General features: G+C 53.3%; 2 protein-coding genes across 2 annotated transcripts in view; both read right to left on the minus strand.

Annotated features, from left to right (window-relative positions):
• The window catches only part of LOC119092103 (ligand of Numb protein X 2), a 78640-nt gene extending 70673 nt beyond the window's left edge, over positions 1 to 7967 (minus strand). The window contains exon 1 of the mRNA XM_037215077.1: positions 7713 to 7967. The gene's annotated coding sequence lies outside the window, so the exon portion shown is untranslated. The remainder of the gene's footprint in view (positions 1 to 7712) is intronic.
• Positions 7968 to 17569: 9602 nt separating this feature from the next.
• On the minus strand, positions 17570 to 23464 carry LOC119092400 (monocarboxylate transporter 13). Its single transcript, XM_037215362.1, has 6 exons — positions 22737 to 23464; positions 21828 to 21971; positions 20296 to 20551; positions 19687 to 19911; positions 18908 to 19128; positions 17570 to 18276 (listed from the first exon to the last, which is right to left on the minus strand). Exons 1-6 carry the CDS (start codon positions 23371 to 23373, stop codon positions 18011 to 18013), a joined length of 1749 nt encoding a protein of 582 aa, XP_037071257.1. The 5' UTR covers positions 23374 to 23464; the 3' UTR covers positions 17570 to 18010.
• Between the last annotated feature and the right edge of the window lie 830 nt (positions 23465 to 24294).

Consider the following 24294-nt stretch of genomic DNA (forward strand, 5'->3'; position numbering starts at 1 on the left):
CCTGCGTGGACGGATACAGGTTCGTCGCCGCGCGGCCAGCCCCGTTGGTGGACCAGCGGGTCAACGCCGGGAGTCACGCGTGACTGTTGTTTACATCACCTGCGTCAGTCGACGCCCTGAGACACCGGCGCTGAGTGTTAACACGTCACCCGCGCCCAGGATATGCCGCAGGGTGCGCCGCGCGCTGCCGGCCAGGTGACTGGCTGGGCGACCATTCGACCAATCACTGCGACCCATCACCCGAACCCACCATCGTGTCAGCGCAGGCGTGATCAACGAAGACCACTCTGCGCTGGAGGCTCCGAACATCGGTGGATGCTCTCCACAAGATGCACTGACGTCGGCTGTCGAAACAAATGATGCCCTGAGAGCATACGAAAACTTTGTGGGAGTTCCGACCATTATGCTTTTCGCACCTAGTTGCTGACACGATCCATATTCTAATGCTTCCGATCGAATACGATATCTGGCACAACACAACCATGGCCTAGCGAACGGAGGGGCCGGGCCACGTATCGCTCCCTCGCCTTTCAAACACCACCTGCCACGGTAATCTTCGCTGATGGCTGCGTACAAGTTCACACCCCACTTTGCTTACTTAACGCAGAGTTGAACAACCTTTTCCCTCTCTTGGCGGACGGCGATTGAAGGAAACACGAGTTCTAAATACACACGGCACCTGACAGCAAACATACCAGTCGCTTTGATCGGATCAGATCGACTGATCTACACGAAATCTTTGTATGTCAACGCAATTGGGAGCCAAGCAGCGCAATTTGAGTGCAGCGTGACCCCAATAAAGTGGAACGATCGGCGCCTGATGGGTCATGGTCCTACGAAGCCCATTCAATACACTCATGAGCACAGGACTACGTCACACAAATATGGCCGACTCCGCGAGATTGGACAACATGCCGCCTCGATCACCTGCACCAACATCCGGACAATTCTCATAAACCACCGTCGCGCCTTCGTGCTCCTGCTTCACGCGCCGCGTGGCTATGCATACGCAGCCGGAGGCAACAAAAAGCGGCCGTCACCCTTCTTCGGTGAGAGAAAAGGCCGGTCCGACCCGCTCCTGCCGCGATCAGACCGGTGGGTGGCATTCCGGAGACGGCGCGCGAGCCGGCCGTCGCCGGTCCGGCCGGTCCCCGGCCGCGGAGGCGGCGGCCGAGGCGGCGGGGGCGGCGACAGCACGGCTGGAATGCGGCCCGCCGGCCGACCGGCCGCCACCCACTCTGCCGAGCCCACGGCCGCACGCCCACGCCACGGCGGCCAGCCGGAAAGATGGCCGATAGCGCTAATTGGCGGCGCCCGAGGCGGCCCCAGGTCGGTGGCGAGGCCGCCGGGCAGGACAATGAGACGCCGGGCGGGGGCAGGGCGGGCGGCTACCGCAGGCTGCAGCAGAACAGCGCGGAGGCGGCGCGGCCCGTGTGACAACGCAGCGGACGAAAACTGACCACGAGGTATGCGACCGGAGAGCCAACGAAGGAAATAGTGAGAAAAGGCGGAATACGGAACACGAACGATGAGGACATGATAATAATTTGGATCTTGAAGTTAGATGATATTGCCATTTTGCGCTCACGACAAGCGTTCGGCTCCTGAGGCATTCAGATGGCAGAAAACAGTACCTCCTAAACAGCCTCAAAAAGCTGATTCATCGAAAGCAAGACATGCCACACCTCTTTACATGCATCCATGACTGGATACCGTGGTGTGCGTTGTCGTACACCTGCGACGGCGACGCGGCCTACCTTCGCCGCATGTAGCGTGCGTGACACAATGCAGCAGGTGGTGGGCGGGGACCTCTGTCAGTCGCCGAATAGCTGACGGCGACAGGCCATTATCACCAGTAGCTGCGGTGTGCAGGGCGTGTCGCTGCCCCCAGCGGCAAGCTGCACGCCGCCCAATGCCCCTCCCCCCCCCCCTTCCCCCCCCCAAGCCGGCATGTGTCGAGCTCGGCAGCGGCGATGGGGGCGCCCGCATGCGGCCCACGCAGGTCACCCGTCACGTGGCAGGGTTGCCAACTCGATGATGCGCCGACGCGGACGATAGTGCCATCGCGCGTGATGTGTCGTGACGGAGGGGTCAGCCTACTCAAGACCTCTTATCGACGCGCCCTGGCCAATCCGTGGCATTCCCCAACCCGACTGTGTAGCGGCCTTTGCGTCCGTGTCCACATCACGCCGTCATTCCGTCGCCCATCTGCCGACGAAACAGCCGCGAGTGCCGCCTGTCCGCGAGCCATCCACGGCGCGTCGGCTGCCAGCGGCGCCGGCCGTCCATTAGCACGGGGCGCGTGGCGCCCGCCGGCGACGTCGCCACAGGTAACACCAACACGGCGCAGCGCTGCGACAACAAACGAGGAGGCGGGCGGCTTGCTTGCCGCCGCCTGTGGCAGGCACGCCGCCTCAGCCGGGCCGGGCGGCCGGCTTGGACGACCGCTCGGGCGGCGCGTCTGGGCGCCTCATGGGCCGCTTCTGTCGCCGGGCGGCGCGGCAGCCGGCGAAAAAACTGATTCCACGGCCGCGGCGGACCCGACCGCCAAATCAAACAGCGATTGACGGACGCCCTGTGCAGTGCAGCGTCCAGAAAATACAGCCGGCGAGCGGCGCCGTCCCGGGGATGGCGCGCCACGCCGTCACGGGACGCCTCTGCACGCCGCAGGAGGTCACGGAGCGTGGCGCAGGACGCGACACGATGCAGCAGGCTCGATAATGACAGCGCACGGCGGCCGCCCATGCCCCACGGAGTTGACGGCGCTGCAGGCAAAGCACACGATTCTGCGGCGTGTCAGATGACAGCGCAGGTCATCAGGAGGGCGCCAAGGCTGCTGGTTGACGTTGCGGGACTACTGGGGCACCCTGTGCCGACCGGGCGAGGGCATGACCGCATTGTGCAAGGTGAAGGGGCTTTACCGAGCCCGTACCGTGGCCGAAGCCCAACGGCCACCCGGCAACGCCAACGTTCAAGAAACAATGGATCTGGAGGTCGGCTCGAAGGGCGTTTTTGGCTCCCAACTTCGCTGCGGAAGTCACGAGATCGTGACGAAACTCTAGTCGGAGTCCGTGCCAACTTTGTTTACAGTCCACCAACCGTGGAGGCGAACAAAAAGCCAGCAGACGAGCAATGTAGTGAACAAAGAAACATTCCGCCATTCAGCTCATTTTATCGTAATGCATGGACGTAATCGCTGGCTCGATATGCATGCAAGCTTAAAACGTAGCAGATGAAAGTGGCAAATAATTTGAAATTAACACAAAAAAATGGTGCCAAACACTAACAAAACGCCTGCAAGTTTGAAATGCAGCCTTGCTGAGCGCCGGCTGTACCAGTTTAACGTCATCGATTAGGGCAGAAATAATGATGGCGAGGTCCTAATCACAACAATGAATTATTCAGCCGGCTTACGCAGCGAAAATAACGCTTCACACCAGAAAAATATTTCGAAAATTAGGTCATGACTTGCTGACGAGGCTCAGCTGCCATTCAAGGGGGTATCAGGGGCAGTCAGAGGCTCACAAATACCACGGTAGCCAAAAGTTTGAATGACGAAATGGACGTGAAACGCCCGAAACAACAAAACATGTCTTACACGTCTGTAATGGATGCTGACGTACTCACAACGGGTCGAATACTCACAGACGGCAAATTAGCTTTGATCACCATTCCAAGGCCGGGGGTTTAGACACGCTGCAACTTTGCCGCCGCAAGTTACAGACAGATGACCTCCCACTTCCGCCCTCCGTCCCGCAACTGGACCGTCGAGTCTGGCAGCACCGAAGCCCGGCCAGAGCAGCTTAGCGGCCACTGCAGGCCCATCTCGCGTCTCGCGTCACACGCCGCCACCAGCCGACGGAGGCTGTGGAGCGACGGTGGCAGGACCACCGACAGCGTCGCGCCCCACTGCCCAGCACGGCCCGGCCCGGCCCGGGGTCAGACCCGGGTCCCACGGGCCGACGGCGCTTTGAACGGCCTGTCCCGTGACCTGACCCCCGGTCCCGGCCGGAGGGCGGAGAGCAGTGTCGGCAGTAGTGCTGCCGGTGCCCCTGCAGCGGGCCGCTCGGATAGCAAGGGGAGGCCGCCCCTGCCCTCGGACCGGTGGCGCTGTGCTCACAGCGGGCCCGGACCGGCGCCGCCGTGCTTACAGTGGACTCAGACTGGCGGCACTGTGCTTACAACGGACCCCGACCGGCAGCGCCGTGTTCACAGCGGGCCCAGATTGGCCGCGCCGTGCTCCCACCCGCTCCTGAACGGCCGACCCGTGCTGGCTCTATCGTCAATGTTTGGAAACGAGGCTCCTCCGTGTGACCGGCAGCGGGATAACAGTCAAATGCTGGAAACGGCTTTGATATCTTGCCCAGAATCGCCACATCGAGGCAGCCAATGCCGTCAAAGGGGTCAAGATCGTTTATTTGGGGATATTGGCATAGTCCGACAGGAGGGCGGATGAAGTCAGACAAGACGACGACAGCGATTCTTCTGCTTCCATGACATTGTTTTCATTCTCTGATAAAGGGCGGCATGGAACATGAGTCTGCGCCCAAAATATATTTGGATAGCCATCAAGCCATTAGAAGCACAAATTACAGTTCCTCTCAATAAAGTGGAGTAGTTTCATACCGTAACTTATGCTTACTGATACCCGCATAATTATCTAAGATTACGGAGTCGACATGTCGCTAGCTTCAGCGTAGCAATTACATCTTTAATTCAAGGCCACAGTGGCATTTACAAAAGGAGTCACTCCGCAAGTGCTGGCACATCCCGCGCGCAACATTCGGATCAAGCACCTCCAGCAGCTATCAGATCCTGGCCGCCAGATGTTCCTTGGCCCACCAGGGTTCAGTTCCGTAATTAATATGTGTATGGTGCGCTTACGAGAACAGATGCAGATAGATAGATACGCATACAGTTGATGGACGGATAAACACGCGCAAATATAAATATCGACATAAACTGGATAGATCCGTACATACGTGTGCGTTAACTCAACGGCACAAATACCGTGCGTGTTTCGAGGATTGGAATCTCAGCTGATTTAGATGTCCTGCCCACCTGCCCACATGACGCCACAGATAGAAGTAGCACAGGACGCAGCCGGGCCAACACAACACACCCTTACTCACCTAAATCCGGCCCAGATTGGCATCGCGCGATGTTTGATGTATCTGTCTGACGCAACCCCCCCTCCCCCCTTCTCCGCTCCGTCCTACACCCGTTTCCCATAATAGCGGGCCAGCTGATCCCAGCTGACCTGGCCCACCGTTACTGGGGCGGGCTTTGTTTTCTCGCATATCTGGCATCAAAACTGCAGTCACGTTTCTGCCAGCCCTGCAGAAATCACGGTTTGTGGAGAGCTCTGAACCAAAAATCTAGAGCGCTCTGCACAGACGACACCGACACCGAATTCAAAACGACAGTAGAATGGTTCACAAATGAACATCAACTACCTCTGTCCTGTCTCATATGTCGCATTACTTTGAACTGCCCACTTGCTTAACTTATGTCAGCAAACCCTCTTAGTTCTCACAATCATATGCAGTCTTCTATCGCGCGCATCTGGAGTTTTGGAAGCCAGCGTCGTAACTTTGAGGTTCAATCTCTTTGCTATTCCGGCGTGATCATTTCAATCATCTCTGGAGAGCCCTTCGATTATTTTCAATTACATTCCGGCTTTGTTTCGAGAAATCGACTGTCGCCCGCCCTATTCATAGCAGTGTGTGTAGTCCACCTACGGATTGCTTCAGCAGGAAGTGCTGAACTTTACAGCTATTCCTCCCCTAAATTCGTAGAATCGAGTGACCGTACGTAGTGCGTCTCTTCCGTACGTTCCTTAATATGCTCATTGTTTAGAAAGCATGATGACAGGATATTCCCACGTCTGTGGGTTATAAGAGGGAATACGGCGCACGTAGTAACGCACCCTTTTACGGAGAGCTACCGACTGCAGTAGCCATATTAGCGCTCAGAGACTTTGACGCAACCGGGGCTCAAACCTGACAACCACTCTCCCCCCCCCCCCCCCCCGCCCCCATGGGAGCCGACGGCACCAACACCTAGGCCGTTACGCCACGATATATATGTAGTACCACGTTTGACTTGGTGTGAAAACAAAAGGCAAAATTATTTTCACTTGTAACAAATGTGATGAACTTTCTTTTAAATGGACCCTGAAATGGTATCACGGATGGATAATTGTCCATTTTTTTTTATTATATCTGGATATTTTTTATAAAATCTGGACAATTATCATATATATTATATGATAATTGTCCAGATTTTCGTCCTCGTCCGGTGTGCTATTACACATGGCAAGTTCCAACCAGTCCGCCAACCGTGGTCGATTCGAAAGATTACGAGTTGAGTGCTCTACCACTGAGCCAACCGTGGTGTCCTTCCCAACCGTGGTGTCCGTGGCGTCCTACTTCAGCCCAGTGGTAGAGCGCTGGACTGGTAACACCCCGGTTCGAATTTCAGCAACGAAATGAAAAAAATCAGATTGTGACGCGTACATGGCCGAAGTCCGAACAGCATCAAACCCTTCTCCGGACTCATTAACGCTTGACGATGGCCGGAGAATTAATCGACTGAAACATTACCATTACTAGCATAACAGGCGAGGCGATAGTTCGATTAATTACTCCATCCGTGACGCTAACACCTCACGTCAACAATGCCGTAAAACTCTTTTGTCTCTTACTTTACGGGACAACCGTCTTCGCGAGAACGAACACCCGTTCTGGAAATTCATAGGACGATACACAAAAAACGATCATATAGAACTGCTCATTTGAAAGCTGCAGAAGGCTTCTGGTTATAATTTGAAGTGACCGAGCATAACAGGTGCATGACATCAAACTGGGGGCCATTATAACTTGAGAGCACAGAATTTGCACTTCAATCAGTTCCACTCCAACTTCAATTTTCAATTTTCACTCCAATTTTACTTTGACCCGCCTCGATCACGACTGATTAAACGTGCCTTGAAAAGCTGAAGGCTCCCCGGAGTGCCGTGAACCACATGCACGGCTGAGAGACGGCGATGACCACGCGGACAAGGACGTGCAACACATGTAATGGCCTGTGCACTGACACGGTTGACATCACTCCTGAGATCCTACACGACCAGACGGGTTGGCAGCCAACAGCTGGCAAGCCCATGGGGCAATGGCAAAGCGCGTGGACTGCATAACTAACCGGTCATGATCAGACGACACCATGCATGAGCGGGGATCCGGGTGACACCTGGCCGTCGGTGCCTGGGATTTGTTATTGAACCTCACGCGACAGGACAGGACGGAACACGTCCACGTTCAACGTGCAGGAGTGGAGGACCATCTAGCGCTGGTCCCGCAGGCCGGCGTCAGGTGAGTAGATGGACAGAACCGCCTAGATGGAGCGACAGAAGCACCTGGACAGAAGCAATCACAAACCAGCACAATACTTCGGAAGTAGACCAAACGGCACGCACTCTGTACCCGGATTCTCTAGCCTGCGAGACTCCAAACCGCAAGCATTCCACACGACCACAGAAGCCCGCGTCAAGGCTGAACGAGGCAGCGTCTGGACGGCACCAGTAGCCTGCCGCGCTCCTCAGAAGCGGGCCAAACAGCCAGTCAGCCAGCCGGCCACAGGAAGCGTGCCTGAGACGGTGCCGTTAGTGCGGAGCTGGCGTCGGCAGCGGGCGTGCCGCGCCCGGTACGTACTCGCTCCTCACACGTCCGCAGCCACGCTCGCGGAATGGCGCCAGGCCGTCACGGCCGGGCGCCGTCAGTAGATGATGTTGTACATGACGTAGAGGAACAGGAGGAAGGCCACCAGAATGCCGTAGGTGCCCAGCAGCTCCCGGCTCTCCATGTCCGTTTCCAGGTGGTCGCCGGCCTTCCTGTCCGCCATGGTGGGAGGCTCGCGGGCGGCGGCACTGGCGCGCGATGCGAGGGGCACTGCCGAGCACCGTCTCGGCCCGCTGCCGTGCGCAGCGCGGGCGGGGTGCCTCTGCGCCGGCGCCTCCAGCGGCACCGCCTTGGCAGGCGCTGCCGGCCCGCGGCAGCCGGGTATTTACATCTGGGCCGCCATCGAGACCGGCCGTGTTTGATTTGAAAGCAAACAGGCGCTCATCAGGTCGATCGGTGGCCGACAGCCAGGTGGTGCGAACTTCCGAGGGGGCCGGCCCCCGCGGGACGGCCAGGTGCCGCCCCAGCCAGGTCACCGGCGGCGGCCGGTGCGCGGCGCCGCCAGCACCGGCTGCCACACAGGAGACGGCTTTGAAGCCTCCGCCGCGACACCGCCAGCTCCCGTCAGCGCATGGCTTGAACTATGAAGTTATGCAAAGTTGGCATGTCATAATGGCACCAGCAGAGTCATGTGGTGCCCAAGAACAAAACGTCACAAGAGGAATGCTCTGTGCGATGCAAAATATACAAGCATTTGTAATTCTATTCTGAGGGCCTGTCTCTCAACCATGATAACGATGCTTTCCAAGTGCAAGACAAACATTCCTGGAAAAACTCGGTCATAAAATCACAGAATATGCATTCTTGGAAAATCAAGAGGAAAACTTTATGCCAAATACAAAGCCTGAATCCCTGAAAGACACATCAAGCGGCAACAAGAGCACATGCCATATACCCTTACCATCTATACCACCTCTGCATCAACAAACTTATCAGTGCATTAACTGCAGCATGGTTTCCATGCAGTAACTCTGGCAGCTTCTCCACACACTAAACTCAATACATGTCATCTGAGGGGGCAGTGTTCACTGAGACCACACACATGCATTCCCCCATATGACCAACATAGCCATCACCATGATAACAACAGCATGAACATTTCAGGAAAATGCTGATGTTACCCAATAATTAGGTGAAAACAAGGTTCTGATCTCTATCAAATGGCATCCATCCAAACTGGGTGGGTGAATGAATTAAAGCAATGATGAACAATATCGAACTGGGCCCACCAAAAGTCTTTAGTAATGACATTCAGATCAGCTTGAAAAACTTCAAAAGTATGCATAAAACTGGTATTCTTGAAGACTTGACCTTCCTTTAAATTTGTCTCAAGCTTCATGCCTATTACATTATGTATTAAAGTTGAATGCATCAATGTAGTTTTGTTATTGTGCAGGCAACTAGAGTATGTTGCTGTGGTGTTTATTTCATAGCAAACAGTTGTAATCACAATTGTTTGCTCTGGATTATTCCAAAGAAAATCAGCACCATTCTGAAACTGCATTCACAAAATCTGGGCCTAATTGACATATGATAATTAAAAGGCTGAAATTACAACTTGTGAAAACCCATCATAGGACTGCCAGCACACATATTTTCACCATGAATGTTGGAGGTAGAGAGAGGAGCATAAGTCAATGGTGATTGTATTACTCTACAAAGCATAAGCTTAAAACTGAAGGTTACCCTTATATAATATGATGGGTTACTCTTTAGGATTACCAAAAGCTGTGTTGTGTAAATGTATTCCCCTGATTAATTGGCTTGTTTCTTTTTTGAAGGGGTTTACCAATTGCATTGCATGATTCCTGCATGGTTTTGGAGTTACTAATGGGTGACTGGGGGCAAGTACCACTTGGTGCAACCTCTCTGCTGATGGCACTTCCATTAAAGCAACACATTAAAAAGCAGCATTGTGAAATACTCCAAAGTGCAAAGTGGGGCTTCAGTGTGCTTTGATGGCTGGCAAAAATTTGTTCATGACTTCCCATGACATGCTGTGGTCTTGAACCTGATTTTCAGGATCAGAATCTTGCATTTGTGTGCTGGCTAGAAAAGAAAATGTAGGATAAAAAATAACAAAATAGGTTTGAAGTCTTAAATGACTCATGTTGACCAGTTAATGCCAATCTAACTCATGATGGCCATTTAATACCTACTGCAATGAAAACATAAAAAATTGCATGAACAATCAAACAAAGCAATAAAATAGCTACTCTTCTTCCTTTCAGCATTACAACAAATATTGACCCAGTATAGATAACTTCACCAGGTAGCTTGCTCCATTGATCTACTATCCTGTTGCCCTTACTAGCATCATAAGCTAGTCCTGCTACATTTACTTCTCATCTTTTCTTATATACTCCTATCACCTTTGTGTTATAGGACAACCTGCACACCATGGGAAATTTTGACAAGATCTTGTTGGGCTTTAGTTCGGGCAGTTCATCACAATCTTGGAGCAGAAATTAATGAAGTTAACTATTGAGGGCATCATGTGCTCTATGATCAATTATACCCTAAAATTACTTACATCACAGGTGACCAAATCTGATGGTAAATCATGTTGTTGGGATACTCTAGATTAACAAAATCTGCCTCCATGGGGGCAACTTACTATCCTATATGGGAGAGGATTCTGACTGTCCCAAGCATCCTGTAGGCATGTGTGCCATGGCTTGCAGACTCACTAGCATGCAGTTGGTTGGTAAAACCTCATCCCACCCCCAAACTAAGAGATTTAATAATGCAAAAACAATGGGGGCATACCTCATGGGCTTAATATATTTACTCACATCCCACTTTTTCAACAAATAAAAATGGCTCAACAAGTTATAGATCCAAGCCCAAATATAATTGGGCACCAATAGGTCCTTGATATTTGGTATGCAAGCATGAAGCTTAGTTGAGTTTTCCACAGCTTAGTAATAAATATGTGATGATGACTTGACACTGAGGGTTAAGTAACCAAACATGAGGTGGCAATAAATAGTCCTGACGATCCATGTGGACTACTGTACTCTGTAGCTTAAGGATAATTCACCATGGAAGACAAAGCTGGAATTTCCTTCACATCCTGTGCAGGCTGCATCAGGGAACATAATAACACTTCCTTCAACTCAAGATCCAGCCTAGAACAAAGCGCTTACTCACGTTGGTTGACGGCACTCCGCGGAGCTGGGCACACCCGGCGCACCCGGCGAAATCGACGCAAGACAATGCGCTGTCTGAGCTGCTTTGTGAATGCAACGGCTATCCCCAGATCCCTTGGTGACCAGCAGACTACAATATATTTGGCTCCAGACGCAAATGTGGGTATGCATGCGCCACCCTTAGTTCCGATCTCACTGCGATACACAGCTATACCCCCGTAACCACATCGCACCCCACTCGCGGCAATGGCGGCGCTATTCTTCGTAAATAAAGTTATCCCCTCAGGCAGCTTGAACAGCTGTTGTAAAACGTGTACGGTAAATGTCATGGTGTATACGTCTTAAAGTTTGCGGGGTTAGCATACCATCCAATTTCTGGCATCATATGAACTTACGATCGCTGATACACTACCCTTTTTCGTGCCCCTTCCCCGTGGCAGTGGCCATCACGCTGCTTTGATGGTGTGGTCGTTAGTCGTCAGTTTGGACCCGGTAGAGCAAAAGTTTGGAGTGCCCACATCATTCATTGCCCCCATAGTTGAAAACATGTGTTAAATGCCTCGGCCGGGTCGAAAAGCTGTGTTTTTGTGCTGTTGTTTTGTGTTTGTGACGCAATGCAGAACGAGGCGGATGTGCAACGCAAGCTCGAGAGGCCCGAAAAAACAAAACCTCTAGTTTTGAAGATCTCATTGGGTTACCAATACGCACACGTGTAACCATTTCTTCTAGATTTAATACAGACAGCTACGACTTTCAACAGTCATGTTTAGTCTAAGGTTGAACGTTGAGTTCGTTCTCGCAGAGCTCCCTGTAACGCGTAAATAGGTGGCGCTAGTGTACCCACCGACGTATGGCCTAGAGGGCGTTGTAACATGTCCCCAACGCTTACACGTGAGCAGCATGGGTGGGACCTGTGGTCACCGCCACCACGGGTGGCGATTTGCAGTGCTTTGTGAGGGCCCTAACCCCCCCCCCCCTTCCCATGTTGAGTTGGGGCCCAATGTTGGCCTTGGTCTTCCAACATTGCTTACTGGAAATTTTACAGCAGCTTTTGGATAGAGTTCACCATCACAAAGAACATTTGATTTGATCCTTCCGCGTAGTGACCTCGCCATGGAGGGTGCAGCGAGGTAACTTAACCCGCGACCTCAAAGTTATTCCTTCAAATGAGGGGTGGCTCTAGCTATTGATGGTCAACTATTTCATATTTGACCTTTGTCGTCTGTCAAGCGTAAGCACAGTCACTTCTTTCAAAGCAACTTGAACGTGGCACCTTGACATTGGTCCGTCCCGATAGATCAGTTGGTAAGGGCGCCTGCATTCCCATCCAACCACCCTACGTGAGGACAGTTCGGGTCACTTCAGGCGCGCACTGGTTGTCCTTGACAGGTAGGTATGGCCCGAAGCCGGCGGTACTGGCCGCTCTAAACTGGTCGGGTGACGTCAGAGGGCAAGATGGACCACGCAGAGCATTGCGGGACGTCAACTTTCGACACCAAATTCAACCGTTGGCCTGGAATTGCGCGATTGGATGGTAGGGGTCAGGGCTCACACAGCAAGTATTGCTTGCCGCGAGCTCTGATCCCAGAAGTCCATCAATGTAAAAAGGTTGGACTTAATGTTAAATTTGCGGAGGCGTTACGTCGTCAGTTCAGATTAAAGGTCCACAGCTACAAAATGAGAAACAAAACAGAACATTGTTTTGCTGGGACGGACTTAAAACCGGATTCCTTGCCAAACATAATTATTTATTCACTCCGATCCCACCATCGGTTCAAGGGGCACAATCTGCCTCGGGCCTTATCTAAACAGCACGAAACGACCTCTGCCGTGACATGCGATTACATGACTCTTGGCCGTCCTGTAACCAGGCTGACGCAATCTGTCAAGCCAAGGGCGAAATGGCGCTCTTTGACGAGCCACATGCAACTCATTCTGGAAAGCGAATCCACCACCACCACGCGTTTCGGCACATCACGAATGTGGTCAGCATAACATCAGCGCTCTACCGAAGTTGGGTTTCGGCAACGACGACTGGTGTGTCTGTGCAACAATGCGCGTTGTGTTTGCGAGCATTTTACGCGCTGCAGCCGACGGGTTCGTGGAAAGGCGATGTCTGTAAACTGCCTTTTTACAAACTGTTTTTGCGAAAAGTTATCCTCCGTCACCCGAAAGCAGGCACGCGTAATTAATATCGGATGAATGCATGAAACCGTGAATGGGATCAGCTGTATTGCTTTTGACATACCCTTGCACTTATCGAGACAATATTATGGCAAAGTCTGAGCTTTATCTGGAATGCCGTGGTCAATGTGTTTTAAAATGTGTAGTGGCGTTCTTTGACCATTTTAGGGATTTCACTAATTTTGGTTTAATTCAAACTTCTAGACTGCAAGGCAGAAGTGCATCACTGCGTTTAGCAGAAAATGATGTTATCTAATAATAAACACTCATGCATTTAAGTCAAACTTATTTTGTAGGCGGATCTATTATCACTTTGTAATGCCGAGAAGAAATAGACAACTGGATACTACAACGGATTGCATAAGACGACATGCCTCCATCTAACGGACATTTACGCGCGCCTGAGGCACATAAAAACAAGCTAGATATAAATAGGCAAGCGGCGGTCCTTTTAATAGCACATGCATTTTTACGCTACAGGCACAACAAACTCACTCACACCGTTGTTTCACAGCATATTTTTGTACATCTAATCGAAGAAATTTGCTCTAAGTCTCAATCCTGTACAAGCAATGGAATTGTCAATGAAAAGTCAATGAAAGTGAATGAAATTGTTGATGACATGACATAAAGATGAGCTGAAAAATGTGGCACGTCCCCAAATTCAGACCAAATTTGTTTAGTGTCGCTCGCGCGTCACACAAAAATGGGACTTGCATACAGCAACAGTGTTTACATGTGGAGCTCTGTGACCTAGGCCCAAGCACAACAAAGAAAATTGGAGCAGCCTGTGTCATTTGGGCGAATGGCTCGGCCCAAAACCCGGTAGCTGAATCCGTTAAAGTAGTCAGATGCGTACCGCCACATAGAAAGGCATATTGTCGTATAAAGCAGTGCGCCCACCACCACTCGAACACCCCTTCACTCGTCATAAAAGTTGTCTTTGCTCTCGCCGTTAGTTAAAGAGGATTTTCAACATTTGCAGGGGTTTCAAACTGAAATGTCTATCGTGAAGATCAATTCGTGCAGTTCACAGCCCTGCCCTTCTTAAGACCAAAAGCCGCACAATATCTGAGTTACACGACCACGGAGATGTGCAGGCTTTTTGGCGGAGACCATTTTAAAGGTCACCTAGGCATCCATGACGCCATAATAATTTCATTGAAATCTTGACATTCCATTAGCCATGCGATGATCAAGGCTAAAAAATATATCAGTTCCGAGCTGTTCATATCTAGCATCCGTGAGCACGGTTTCTAGATTTAACGGCCTTCAAATGGCTCTCAACCAATATTGTGCAAGGTATGTTAACGCAATGAAGCAATGACGTGTTGAGGGGCATATTTTTCTAAACCGAGAAACTGTATTGTCTTCACGGGGTTTTCCACTGAAATGTATATCAATAGTTATAAGTGAGTCCATTTCATGATATCTGACGCTTGCTTTAATATCTTCAAATGCGAAACACTTCCTTTAAAGATATTTTTTTAAATTCTTATTTCAGTTCAAAGCCCCATGCAAACGTGAAACACTCCCTTTAAACACGTTGCAGCTGAGCGCATAAACGACGTAATAAACTTAACATGCCTAGTGTCATAAGCCACCCAAACGTTTGAGAGTTCACACTAAGAGCGCTAGACTACGAGTATAATAATCACGAGTACGGGAAAGTTATTCATGGCTTACCCCGCTGCCGTGCCCGGCAACCAAAAACACGTGCCACCGGCCACCACTGCCATAGAAGCGAGCCTTCGGCGTCCGAACGCGGCCTCTTGAGGAACGCCTTGACTTTCCGATCAGAAAGGGCACGTGCCTCTAGTGTCACTGCCTTCCTCCCCCTCCCCGTCTTCTGGATCCGCCCCTGTATGATAACTATGCTGTTTTAATTAAGGGCTTCATTATACGTAACACAAAATTTAAGAATACTAGTCCCCTTTCATCATCATCAGGTGAGTCAATCAGTTGTTGAGAAAACATAGGGGTAAGTCGCCGGGCCCTTGGTTCGCCCCTGACCATTTACAAAAATTGACACCTCTGACGGTCACAGTTCCCGCCACATGAAAGAACCTTCCCCCCGCGAGGTGAAAGAACCGCTCCCCACCACGCGAAGAACCGCTCCCCGCCACGTGAAAGAACCGCTCCCCGCCACGGAAAAGAACCTCTCCCCGCCACGAAAAAAAAACCTCTCTCCACCACGGAAAAGAACCTTACCCCGCCACGGAAAAAACCTCTCCCCACCACGGAAAAGAACCTCTCCCGACCACGGAAAAGAACCTTCCCCCGCCACGGAAAAAACCTCTCCCCACCACGGAAAAGAACCTCTCCCCGCCACGCAAAAGAACCTCTCCCCGCCACGGAAAAGAACCTCTCCCCGCCACGCGAAAAGAGCCTCTCCCGCCACGCGAAGAACCGGTCCCCGCCACAGTGAAAGAACCTTTCACCGCCACATCAAAGAGCCTAAGAACCTCGCCCCGCCACGTAAAAAACCTCTCCCCGCCACGGAAAAGAACCTCTCCCCGCCACGCGAAAGAACCTCTCCCCGCCACGCGAAAGAACGATGGAGCGCACAACAGACTGCGAAAAGGGACCGAAGAATGGCGGCGAACTACGGGACGCTCTTCGGCTGCGGCTTCTGGCGCGGCAGCCGGTGAGCTGGTCGACCACGATGTCGGACTAAGCCGCGAAAGCCATTCAGCCGCAGAAATGTTTGTCCAGCAACTGTTGCGCACGTGTGGTCCACGATAGTGGAGAGTATGCAGGTCGACATGTTGATTTGGCAGCTTGAGATTGCAATCGACTTGCATAATTCGCTCAGAATTGGCTATGAACTTGACATGCGCAGCTTCCGCAAGCAGGCATAATTATCCACAAGTCGATCTGGCAGCACGCAACGCTACAGTGCGGCCTTCGAGAAAATGCTTCTCCAGTGAACATTTATTGCTTGATTGAATTGGTTGTGTGGAAGTTCGGTTCGTGACAGTCCCCATAAAAACATGCTAAACGAAGGATTACCGCTGATCGATGTTGGACGTTATTCATTGGGCCGGAAACTGATGACAGACTGTGATTAGTTAACTGTGAAGCGATGTGAAGCGAAGCGAAGCGAAGCGAAGCGAGTGTAATGACAGACGGTGACGTGGATTGTGATTCGCAGTTAAAGAGAGTGTTCACATTTGCGGATATTGAAGAAAGCATCATATCATCATCATAAAGATGTGATGAAGTGGGCCCAATTTTTTAGTATTGTTACGCTTATAAGTGGAAAGGACCACTCTAGACAATACAATTTCTTCTTTTTTAGTAAATATGCTTCTTAATATGCCATTGTCTCAGTGCGGCATTGTACCTTGCACAGCATTGATTGAGAGTAAATTTATGTCTGAACCGTGCTCACAAACGCCATATAGGAATTATATTTTATTGTCCTCGATTGCCACACGGTCAATGGGATGGTAGGATTTGAATGACGTCGTTATGACGTCATGGATGCTCGGTGACTTTGAAATAGTCTGCCAAAATAGTTTGTACATCTTCGTGGGTGTGAAGCTCAGAAACTAGAGGGTTTAAGGTCTTTAGAAGGACAGGTGTGAACTATACCGAATGATCTCTTAAGTGGCTGTTTCAGTTCAAACTCCTATACCATGTGGAAAACTCCCTGACTACTGAGTAATCATGCTGGAATGGTGCGCATGTGTTTTCACGTGCCCATGCTGGTCGGCTCCACAGCTCATCCACTGTGGCTGTTTCGCCGTGCATAAAGCAACTTCAGATGTGATTGGCACAATGTCTGTCTGAATGTGTCTGAGGTACTTTACTCCCACGCCTCAGCAAGACAGGGCGTAATCTGTCGCGTCAAACGCAGCTTCCACAGTAAGGCGCGGGCAGCATAGTCTTATCAATCGCCGGTCCCAGTCTGCGACCCTAAAAACGGAACTGTCAAGAACTGTCGAGTGCTCCTCCACAATGTGCCGAGGTCCGACAAGGTCATTACGAATGACTTGCCGTATCTGTGCGAGCGTGACACTTAATGACGTCAAGAGGCGACCCAAGGCAGCAAAAACTTTTTGACGCTATCGTTGCCATCACCAGGAAAAAGCGGTTTGGAAAGCATGTTTAGTGCCTTGGATACAGAAAAAGTATTACGTGACATCGACCTCGAACTTACTAATGCGGAAACCGTCTAAGTCTCACGCGAGCAGGCACAAACCAAGTGATTTCGAATGCGTTGACCCTGATGTGACTGCGTTCAAGATAAAGCCGTGCTTTGTGGATTATTTTGTGCATCCCTCGAAATTGAAGATCCCGGTGCTGCATGCAGCGAGGCCTCCACTCACGATAATTGTACATGGCTGGTGTCTGGGTAAACATGTGTTACCCTCAAAAACTACATCAATTTGCCAAGCAAATAATCGTAGGTGTTTGAAGGGGGAGTAGCTTTCAACCGCAAAGTACCAACTTCCAAGGCACCGCATTCATGCATGTTAAATGTGTGGCCAATGCACAGTATTTTTATTTCATAAAGCTCAGTGAAAATAGCTATTTATGACACAGCCTGACCCTGAGTCCCGCCAGCTGTTCAACATCAGCACACAAAAGCAGCTCGACTAGAGGCCTGCGTATCACGCGCCGGGGTCCCCCGTAGCCGGGGGACCTGATTCTGACCGACCCGTCCGTCCTGACAACAGCTAGAGCACACAGGTACAGCTTACGCACGCTTGTGTCCGGGCCTCCAAACGCTCTCATAGAGTGCAGGCCCGCAAACGACGAAGTAATCTGACCTCCGCAGACAGTACTGGCCTACCGTCTTCGGTTCCCTAAGCTGAGATAATTCACTTGCCTATTGTCTCTCACAGATAACTGGCTGCTGTGGTGCGCACAGGCCCTACTCTGTTTCAAGTTCTGCAAGTTTGTCGGATTGCAGCTTGTACAGTTCGCCTATGCCAGCCTGGTCAGCTTCTCTTCCTCCAGTTGTGTCCGTTTTCCCTCCGTCACTTCAGCCTGTATTCCCTGCTCCGACTGTACCCGCTTGGCGGTCGGCTGTTTGGACTGTGGCCGGCCGGTGTCCGCTCCGTCGGGCTGCCCGTACCGGTCCACGACACCGGTGACCATGATCAGCAGCACCACCAGGCCGCCGGACGCCATGCAGGCCCCAATGGCGAAGTACTGGGCGCCGTAGTCGCCCGTGCCGTCCGCGATCGCTCCTGAATGGGAGGGGCGCCTGGGTCAGCGGCCGGCGGCCGGCGCGGGGTCAGGGGTCATGAGGACGAACCAAGGTCACGCCAGTCAGCGGGTGTCAGACGGAAGTGGACCGGTGGACCGGCCGCGTCACAGGGTCACGTGAAGTGCTGTAAGGCAGGAGAAATCCAAACAGCTCGGAAGAGTGACTTGATATGGTCAGAACCGCACGAGTAAGTAACACATGAATCAGCGAGAGCGAGATATTTGAACAGAAGCCGCCACCAGACAGAAAGAGTTATTCATATCAGTGGAGCATGCCACGATACAACAATCAGTGAAACACGTGGCAAGCGCGGAGACGTCAGGGGATCGCCACACACGAGTGGGCATATCGTCGAAGCAGGTGACTGAGTTGCGCGGTCAAAGTGCAGCACCAAGGAACCGGTCACGTGGTCTCAACGGCACGCCCGAGTGACAAAGGAGGAAATCTGAGAGCCTCATCAGATTGTAAAGATAAGCACTGCCCACCCATGCCAGGTAAGAAGATAAAGGTGCGCTGTGTGTCGACACCAACTGCATGTAAGCTGCATTTTTGTTTGCGGACCTTGTTATACCAGGCACGCATAATCGGCGCAGACAAAAAAAAAAACTCACCGAATATGGGTGGCATGACAAGCGTCGACAGCCCGTGAAACATCTTAAGGAGGCCGAAGGAGACGGCGATCTTCTCGATACCGTGGTGGTCGGCCATCACCGGGGCCGTGTTGATGAACCACGCACCCATGCCGATGGTGCACACCAGGAACATGGCGAGGATGGAGCCGTAGCCGCGGCAGAACGGCAGCACCAGCACCGCCCCGCCGGCCAGCAGCTGGCTGAAACAGGCAACAGGGGGTGCTGGGGACGGGATCAGGGGGATGGAGACGACCGGTTTCGGTCATGCGGTGATGGCGATGTTTCGAAACGGTCAGGTGTGCCCTTGCATGCAGTGCCGGGATGAGTCGCGCTTCCAGCCCAGGTGACAAGTGCGATTCCAGACCTTCGCATTGGCGTCGCCGCACTGGTCAGCATTGGCCCAGTGCTCAACCGCTGCACGCGCCACCAGAACGAACGTCTGTGATAAACGGATCATGCTATTCGAATTTGAAGATAGGGTGTAGCAATGCTACCCACACCCAGAACAAAAAGAGCAAACAAATCGGGTGAACGCGCATGACTTCGTTGTTAGTCCGTATGTTTATGTAGCATGAGCTTGAACGGGAATGTCTTCCCATAGCCTCCTGGTGTATCTCCTGACTCCCATAACATGTCTGAAAAGCAGCATAACTCATCAAAGCGACGCAAAAGCGGTGTATGCTTACTTTAAACGCGCGTAACCACCAAGGCACAAGTGAAAACGTCCGCGGTGCAACAACGCCCCCTCGGCCCCTTACCTCGCGGCTAGCGCGTACTGGCGTCGCACAAAGCCCTTGTCGAGAAGCCAGCCAAAGCCAAGCCTGCTGGCCAGGTCGACGGCCGACACGATGCTGAGGATTTCTGCTGTCTCGCGGGGCGTGAGGCCGCGCGTCACGCCGAACACGGGCAGCTGCAGCACCGCGTACGGCGAGCCGGCCGCCATGAGGAAGACCGACAGCGCCACCAGCATGAAGAGCGGGTTGCTCAGCAGCGGCAGGTCCAGCCAGAGGCGCAGGCGGCGCAGCAGGCCGGGCGCGCAGCCGCCACCGCCGGCCAGCCGCCGTGCCTGATCCTGCGGCGGCACGTCGGCGTTGGCGGTGATGTCGGCCGTGCTCAGCAGGAGCGAGGAGGTGCGCCGGCGCGCCGGCACCTTCAGCAGCACCGGCACGGGTCGGCCGAGCCGATCAGCGTGCGTCACCTCCACCAGCCGTGGCCGGCCGTCGACACCGCCGCTCTGCGTCGCCCCCACCGCACCCACACCCAGTCCGGCCCGGCTTGCGGCCGGGTCGGCGACACAGCCGACTTCCGGGGCCGTCAGCGGCGCGCCGTCGGCGCCCTCGAGCCGGCGCCGCCGGCGGCGGGCGCGCCGCAGGAGGCGCTCCTGCTGCGCGATCGGCCGGTACAGGGCGGCGCCGGCCACCGCGTGCAGGCAAATGGCGCCGATCACCAGCAGCGTGCCGCGCAGGCCGAACTGCTCCAGCAGGAGCTGCAGCAGCGGCGGCATGACGAAGCTGCCCGCGGAGTTGCCGGCCATCACGAGCCCGTTCACCAGTGAACGTCGCGTCGGGAAGTAGTGCGTGGCGATCAGGATGCTGGGAGTGGTGATGAAGCCGCAGCCGATGCCTGCGGCCGAGGTGGGCGCCGCGTGAGAGACGGGTGCGCCGCCCGCGCCAGGCACCACCGATGCGGTGCGGCGTTCCGTGAGATGGTGGCGCGGGAGCGAGCAAACAAACAGTGCGGGGTCCCGTGAGATGGTGCAGGAGCGAGCAAACAAAGGGAGTGGAACCCGTGAGATGGTGGTGCAGGAACGAACAAACAAACAACGCAGCGTTCCGTGAGATATTGATGTAGGAACGAACGAACAAAGGGAGCGGTAGCCCGTGAGATGGTGATGCAGGAAAGGCCCCACAAAGAGTGCGGCTACCCCTGAAGTGGTAGTGCAGGAACGGGCTAACAAAGAGCGCATAATAAAACATGTGTTTGGCGTCACATCTATGACTGTACGCACAGAATGTTAAAACTTGGACAAGAAGTTCAGTGGGCTGGATAAAAGGTACCCATTTCGCACCAAATCACTTAACTTCAAGTGCAACGTGCATTATAAGCATGGACTATGGATTGCATATCAGATTTCTACCTTACTGTGAGCGTTCAATGGGAATAACCAGGAATTGACGGCGAGGTCGTTGGATTGACACGTGTGTGGTAACCACGCCGATATCTGCCATGCCACGCATGCGTGAGATTCCCTTTCAAGAACAATGTAGACAAACGAGGTTTCTAAGGCAAGCACGCCATATACGTCACTTTCATGAGAACGAACTTGAAAATCTTTTTTTTACTAATTGTTTAACCTGACTACTTATGGCTGAATTTGGCGTTCACTCAGTATGTCCCATGATGCACCATAGCAGAATGCAACGCGCAATACATGTCGCCACATCGCCCGTCGTCTCCATCACAACGCCCCGTCACCTCCTCCGCCACATCGCCCTCTTCGCCTCCACCACATCACCCCGTCGCCTCCACCATGTCGCCCCGTCGCCTCCATCATATCGATCCGTAGCCTCCATTACATCACCCCGTCGTCTCCTCCCTCACATCACCCCGTCGCCTCCACCACATCACCCCGTCGCCTCCACCACATCACCCCGTCGCCTCCACCACATCGCCCCGTCGCCTCCACCACATCACCCCGTCGCCTCCATCATATCGCCCCGTCGCCTCCACCACATCGACCCGTCGCCTCCACCACATCGACCCGTCGCCTTCACTACATCGATCCGTCGCTTCCACCATAACGCCCCGTTGCCTCCGCCACACCACCCCGTCGCCTGAACCGCACCGGCTCGTACCCGATACGACCGGCCTCGCGGCGCCCGGGGGACGGCTGGCTCACCCACAAGCAGGCCGATGGTGAAGCAGAGCTGGAGGATGCTGGTGGCCAGCGAGCTGAGGCAGAAGCCGACGAAGCAAAGGAGGCCACCGAACGTGGCGCATTGCCGGCAGGTGAACCTCTGGCAGAGGGCCCCGACCAGCGGTGCTGTGGGCGACGGGTCAAGTCAAGCCATTTTATTCAGGGTATTTCAACAAGTGGCTCAGTGTTTTATTTCAGTCACATCACATAGCACAAAAGTAAAATACAACCCCACACGAACAACCTAAAGACTGATGAGCCAAAAAGTAAAACGCAACCTCATAAAAGCACAGTGTGGTGTAGCGTTGCTCAGAACGATCGAGTTTGTTGCGAAGTCATGCCCCGTTTGAGAGCCACGGTCTGCCGACAGCGGCGAGACAGGGTGAGTCGGCCAGTTTTCCGTGCCGGACGCCTTTCCTGTCCGTCACAGCTGAGAGACGCACTTCCTATCGGAAAACATGTCCCTGATAAAGCGATCATTCCAGTGGATTGGAGCATCGGTTCGGTTCGATACTGCGTGTTGTCAACATGGACGAGTACGCATTCCGTTTTGTTACCTTTTCATATATGAACTTTGGGCTCATGAACTCCCACCACATTTTCATACTTGAATACTCATTTATTATCGCTAGTGCTGTGCTAGAAGAGGGCCGTCTAGTCCCTCATTTTCTTAAAAAAAGCTAATTCACCATAATTCGTTCAAGTCCTTCAGATAAGTATGAAAGCCAGTGAACTCCAGGTCTTTCGGCATTATCTGTTCAGAGCCCGAATGTTGACAGTTCACTGGCTCAGTTAGCACTGGCAGGACCGTAGACCTCTCCTGACAGAAATATAAAATCAGCGCTCATTTTCCATTGGACAACACGGTGAGATAACTCACAAATCACTCACAAATCATCAGGCTGGTGGTGAGTAACATTCCTGTGACCACCGCCGTCTCGGAGGCACTGACGTTGAACATCTCTATTATCCGTAGGTTTATGAGTCCGAACGACTTGACTGTGCCCACGATGCACATGTTTGTCAGGAAGGCGCCGAGCACTACCAGCCAGCCGTGCCCGCCGTCCACCACCACCGGGTCCTCCAGCCCCTTTGACTCTTCTTGGCCATCGGGCATCTCCTGCCCTTCGCGCTTCTCCTGCTCCTCGGACTCCTCCTGTCCCTCGGCCTCGTCGTGCTCTTCGGACTCCACCTGCTCCTCGGGCTCCTCCTGTCCTTTGAGCTCCTCTTGTCCCTCGGCCTCCTCCTGCTCTATGGACGCCTCCTGTCCCTCGGCCTCCTCCTGCCCTTCGGGTTCTTCGTGCTTCTCGGACTCCTGCCCCATAGGCTCCTCCTGTCCCTCGGCCTCCTCCTGTCCCTCTGGCTTCTCCTGCCACAAGTCCAGCCGCAGGTGGTGCGGAAGCAGGCCATCGCCGGCCGGCCGTTCGTGCTCCGGCACGGCTCCGACCGGTGACGGGGACGGCCCGTGGCACGAACCGGGCGCCGGCAGCGAGGCGCGCCGGGACTCGCCGCAGTCCTGTGTCACCATTGTCACACCGCGGACGATGCTGGCGCCCGCCTCACTGGTGGAGGGTCGGTGTCTTCGGCCTTGGTGCCTCGGCGAGGTCGGGAGCGTTGGCGCGCCGCCAGCGGGTCGTCCGGTGTCGCCGCGTCGAAAGGTCTCCTCCACTCGCCGTTCGCTATCTCTCCCACGAGTCTCGCCGGTGGGCGGGGCGGTGCGGACGCCTATCAGACTTTATGGTGGCGTGATCAGCTGGTCAGCTGTGCACCACCGTAGCACGCGTATGCTGGGTACGCGCGAATCTCAGTCAATGGCCGGCGTGGCGGCACTCCAGGGCACTGACGACACAGGCAGGCGGGTGACGTGTGCAGCACACGCCAGGGCCGTCAGCTGTTTGCTCCGGTACCATTTTGCTGCAAACACGCAACGGTTGCGGTGGCATTTGATGGCAGGGCCGTAGATCCACAGAATGAATTGGGAGGGGGGGGGGGGGCGGGCTGAATGGTGAAAAATGACCCAATTTGCTCCAAAATAGGCCAAGGAACAGGTTTTTCCCCAGTTCGCTAGATTTGCCCCACTTTCTTCCCAAAGTTGGGGGCGGGACCCCAAGTTGAGGGTGGGGCTGAATCATCCAACTGAATAGGAAATTACATCCCTGTTTGATGGAGTTCACAGGGTATCTTTCCACTGTCTTTCAAGTGGGTCACGTGTCCGCGGCGGGGCTGGTGTAATCTGCATGTGACGTCAGGGAGCTCTCGAGCTTTCGGGACTGATGAAATTGCATGAATGGTATGCGGCTGGCGGATGGCCGAGATGGAAAAATATGTGACCCTTATGCTTTACGGCAATCACGCGACTTCACAGTCGAGCCACGCAGTCATCAAAGGGCCCAGGAAACGACTCGCTCAAAAATTAGTGGATGAAACACAAGAGAGAGAGGGAGAGAGA

This window comes from Pollicipes pollicipes, unplaced genomic scaffold (genome assembly GCF_011947565.3).
Source record: "Pollicipes pollicipes isolate AB1234 unplaced genomic scaffold, Ppol_2.1 Scaffold_3447;HRSCAF=4054_pilon_pilon_pilon, whole genome shotgun sequence".
In the NCBI taxonomy this organism is placed as follows: Eukaryota; Metazoa; Arthropoda; class Thecostraca; order Pollicipedomorpha; family Pollicipedidae; genus Pollicipes; species Pollicipes pollicipes.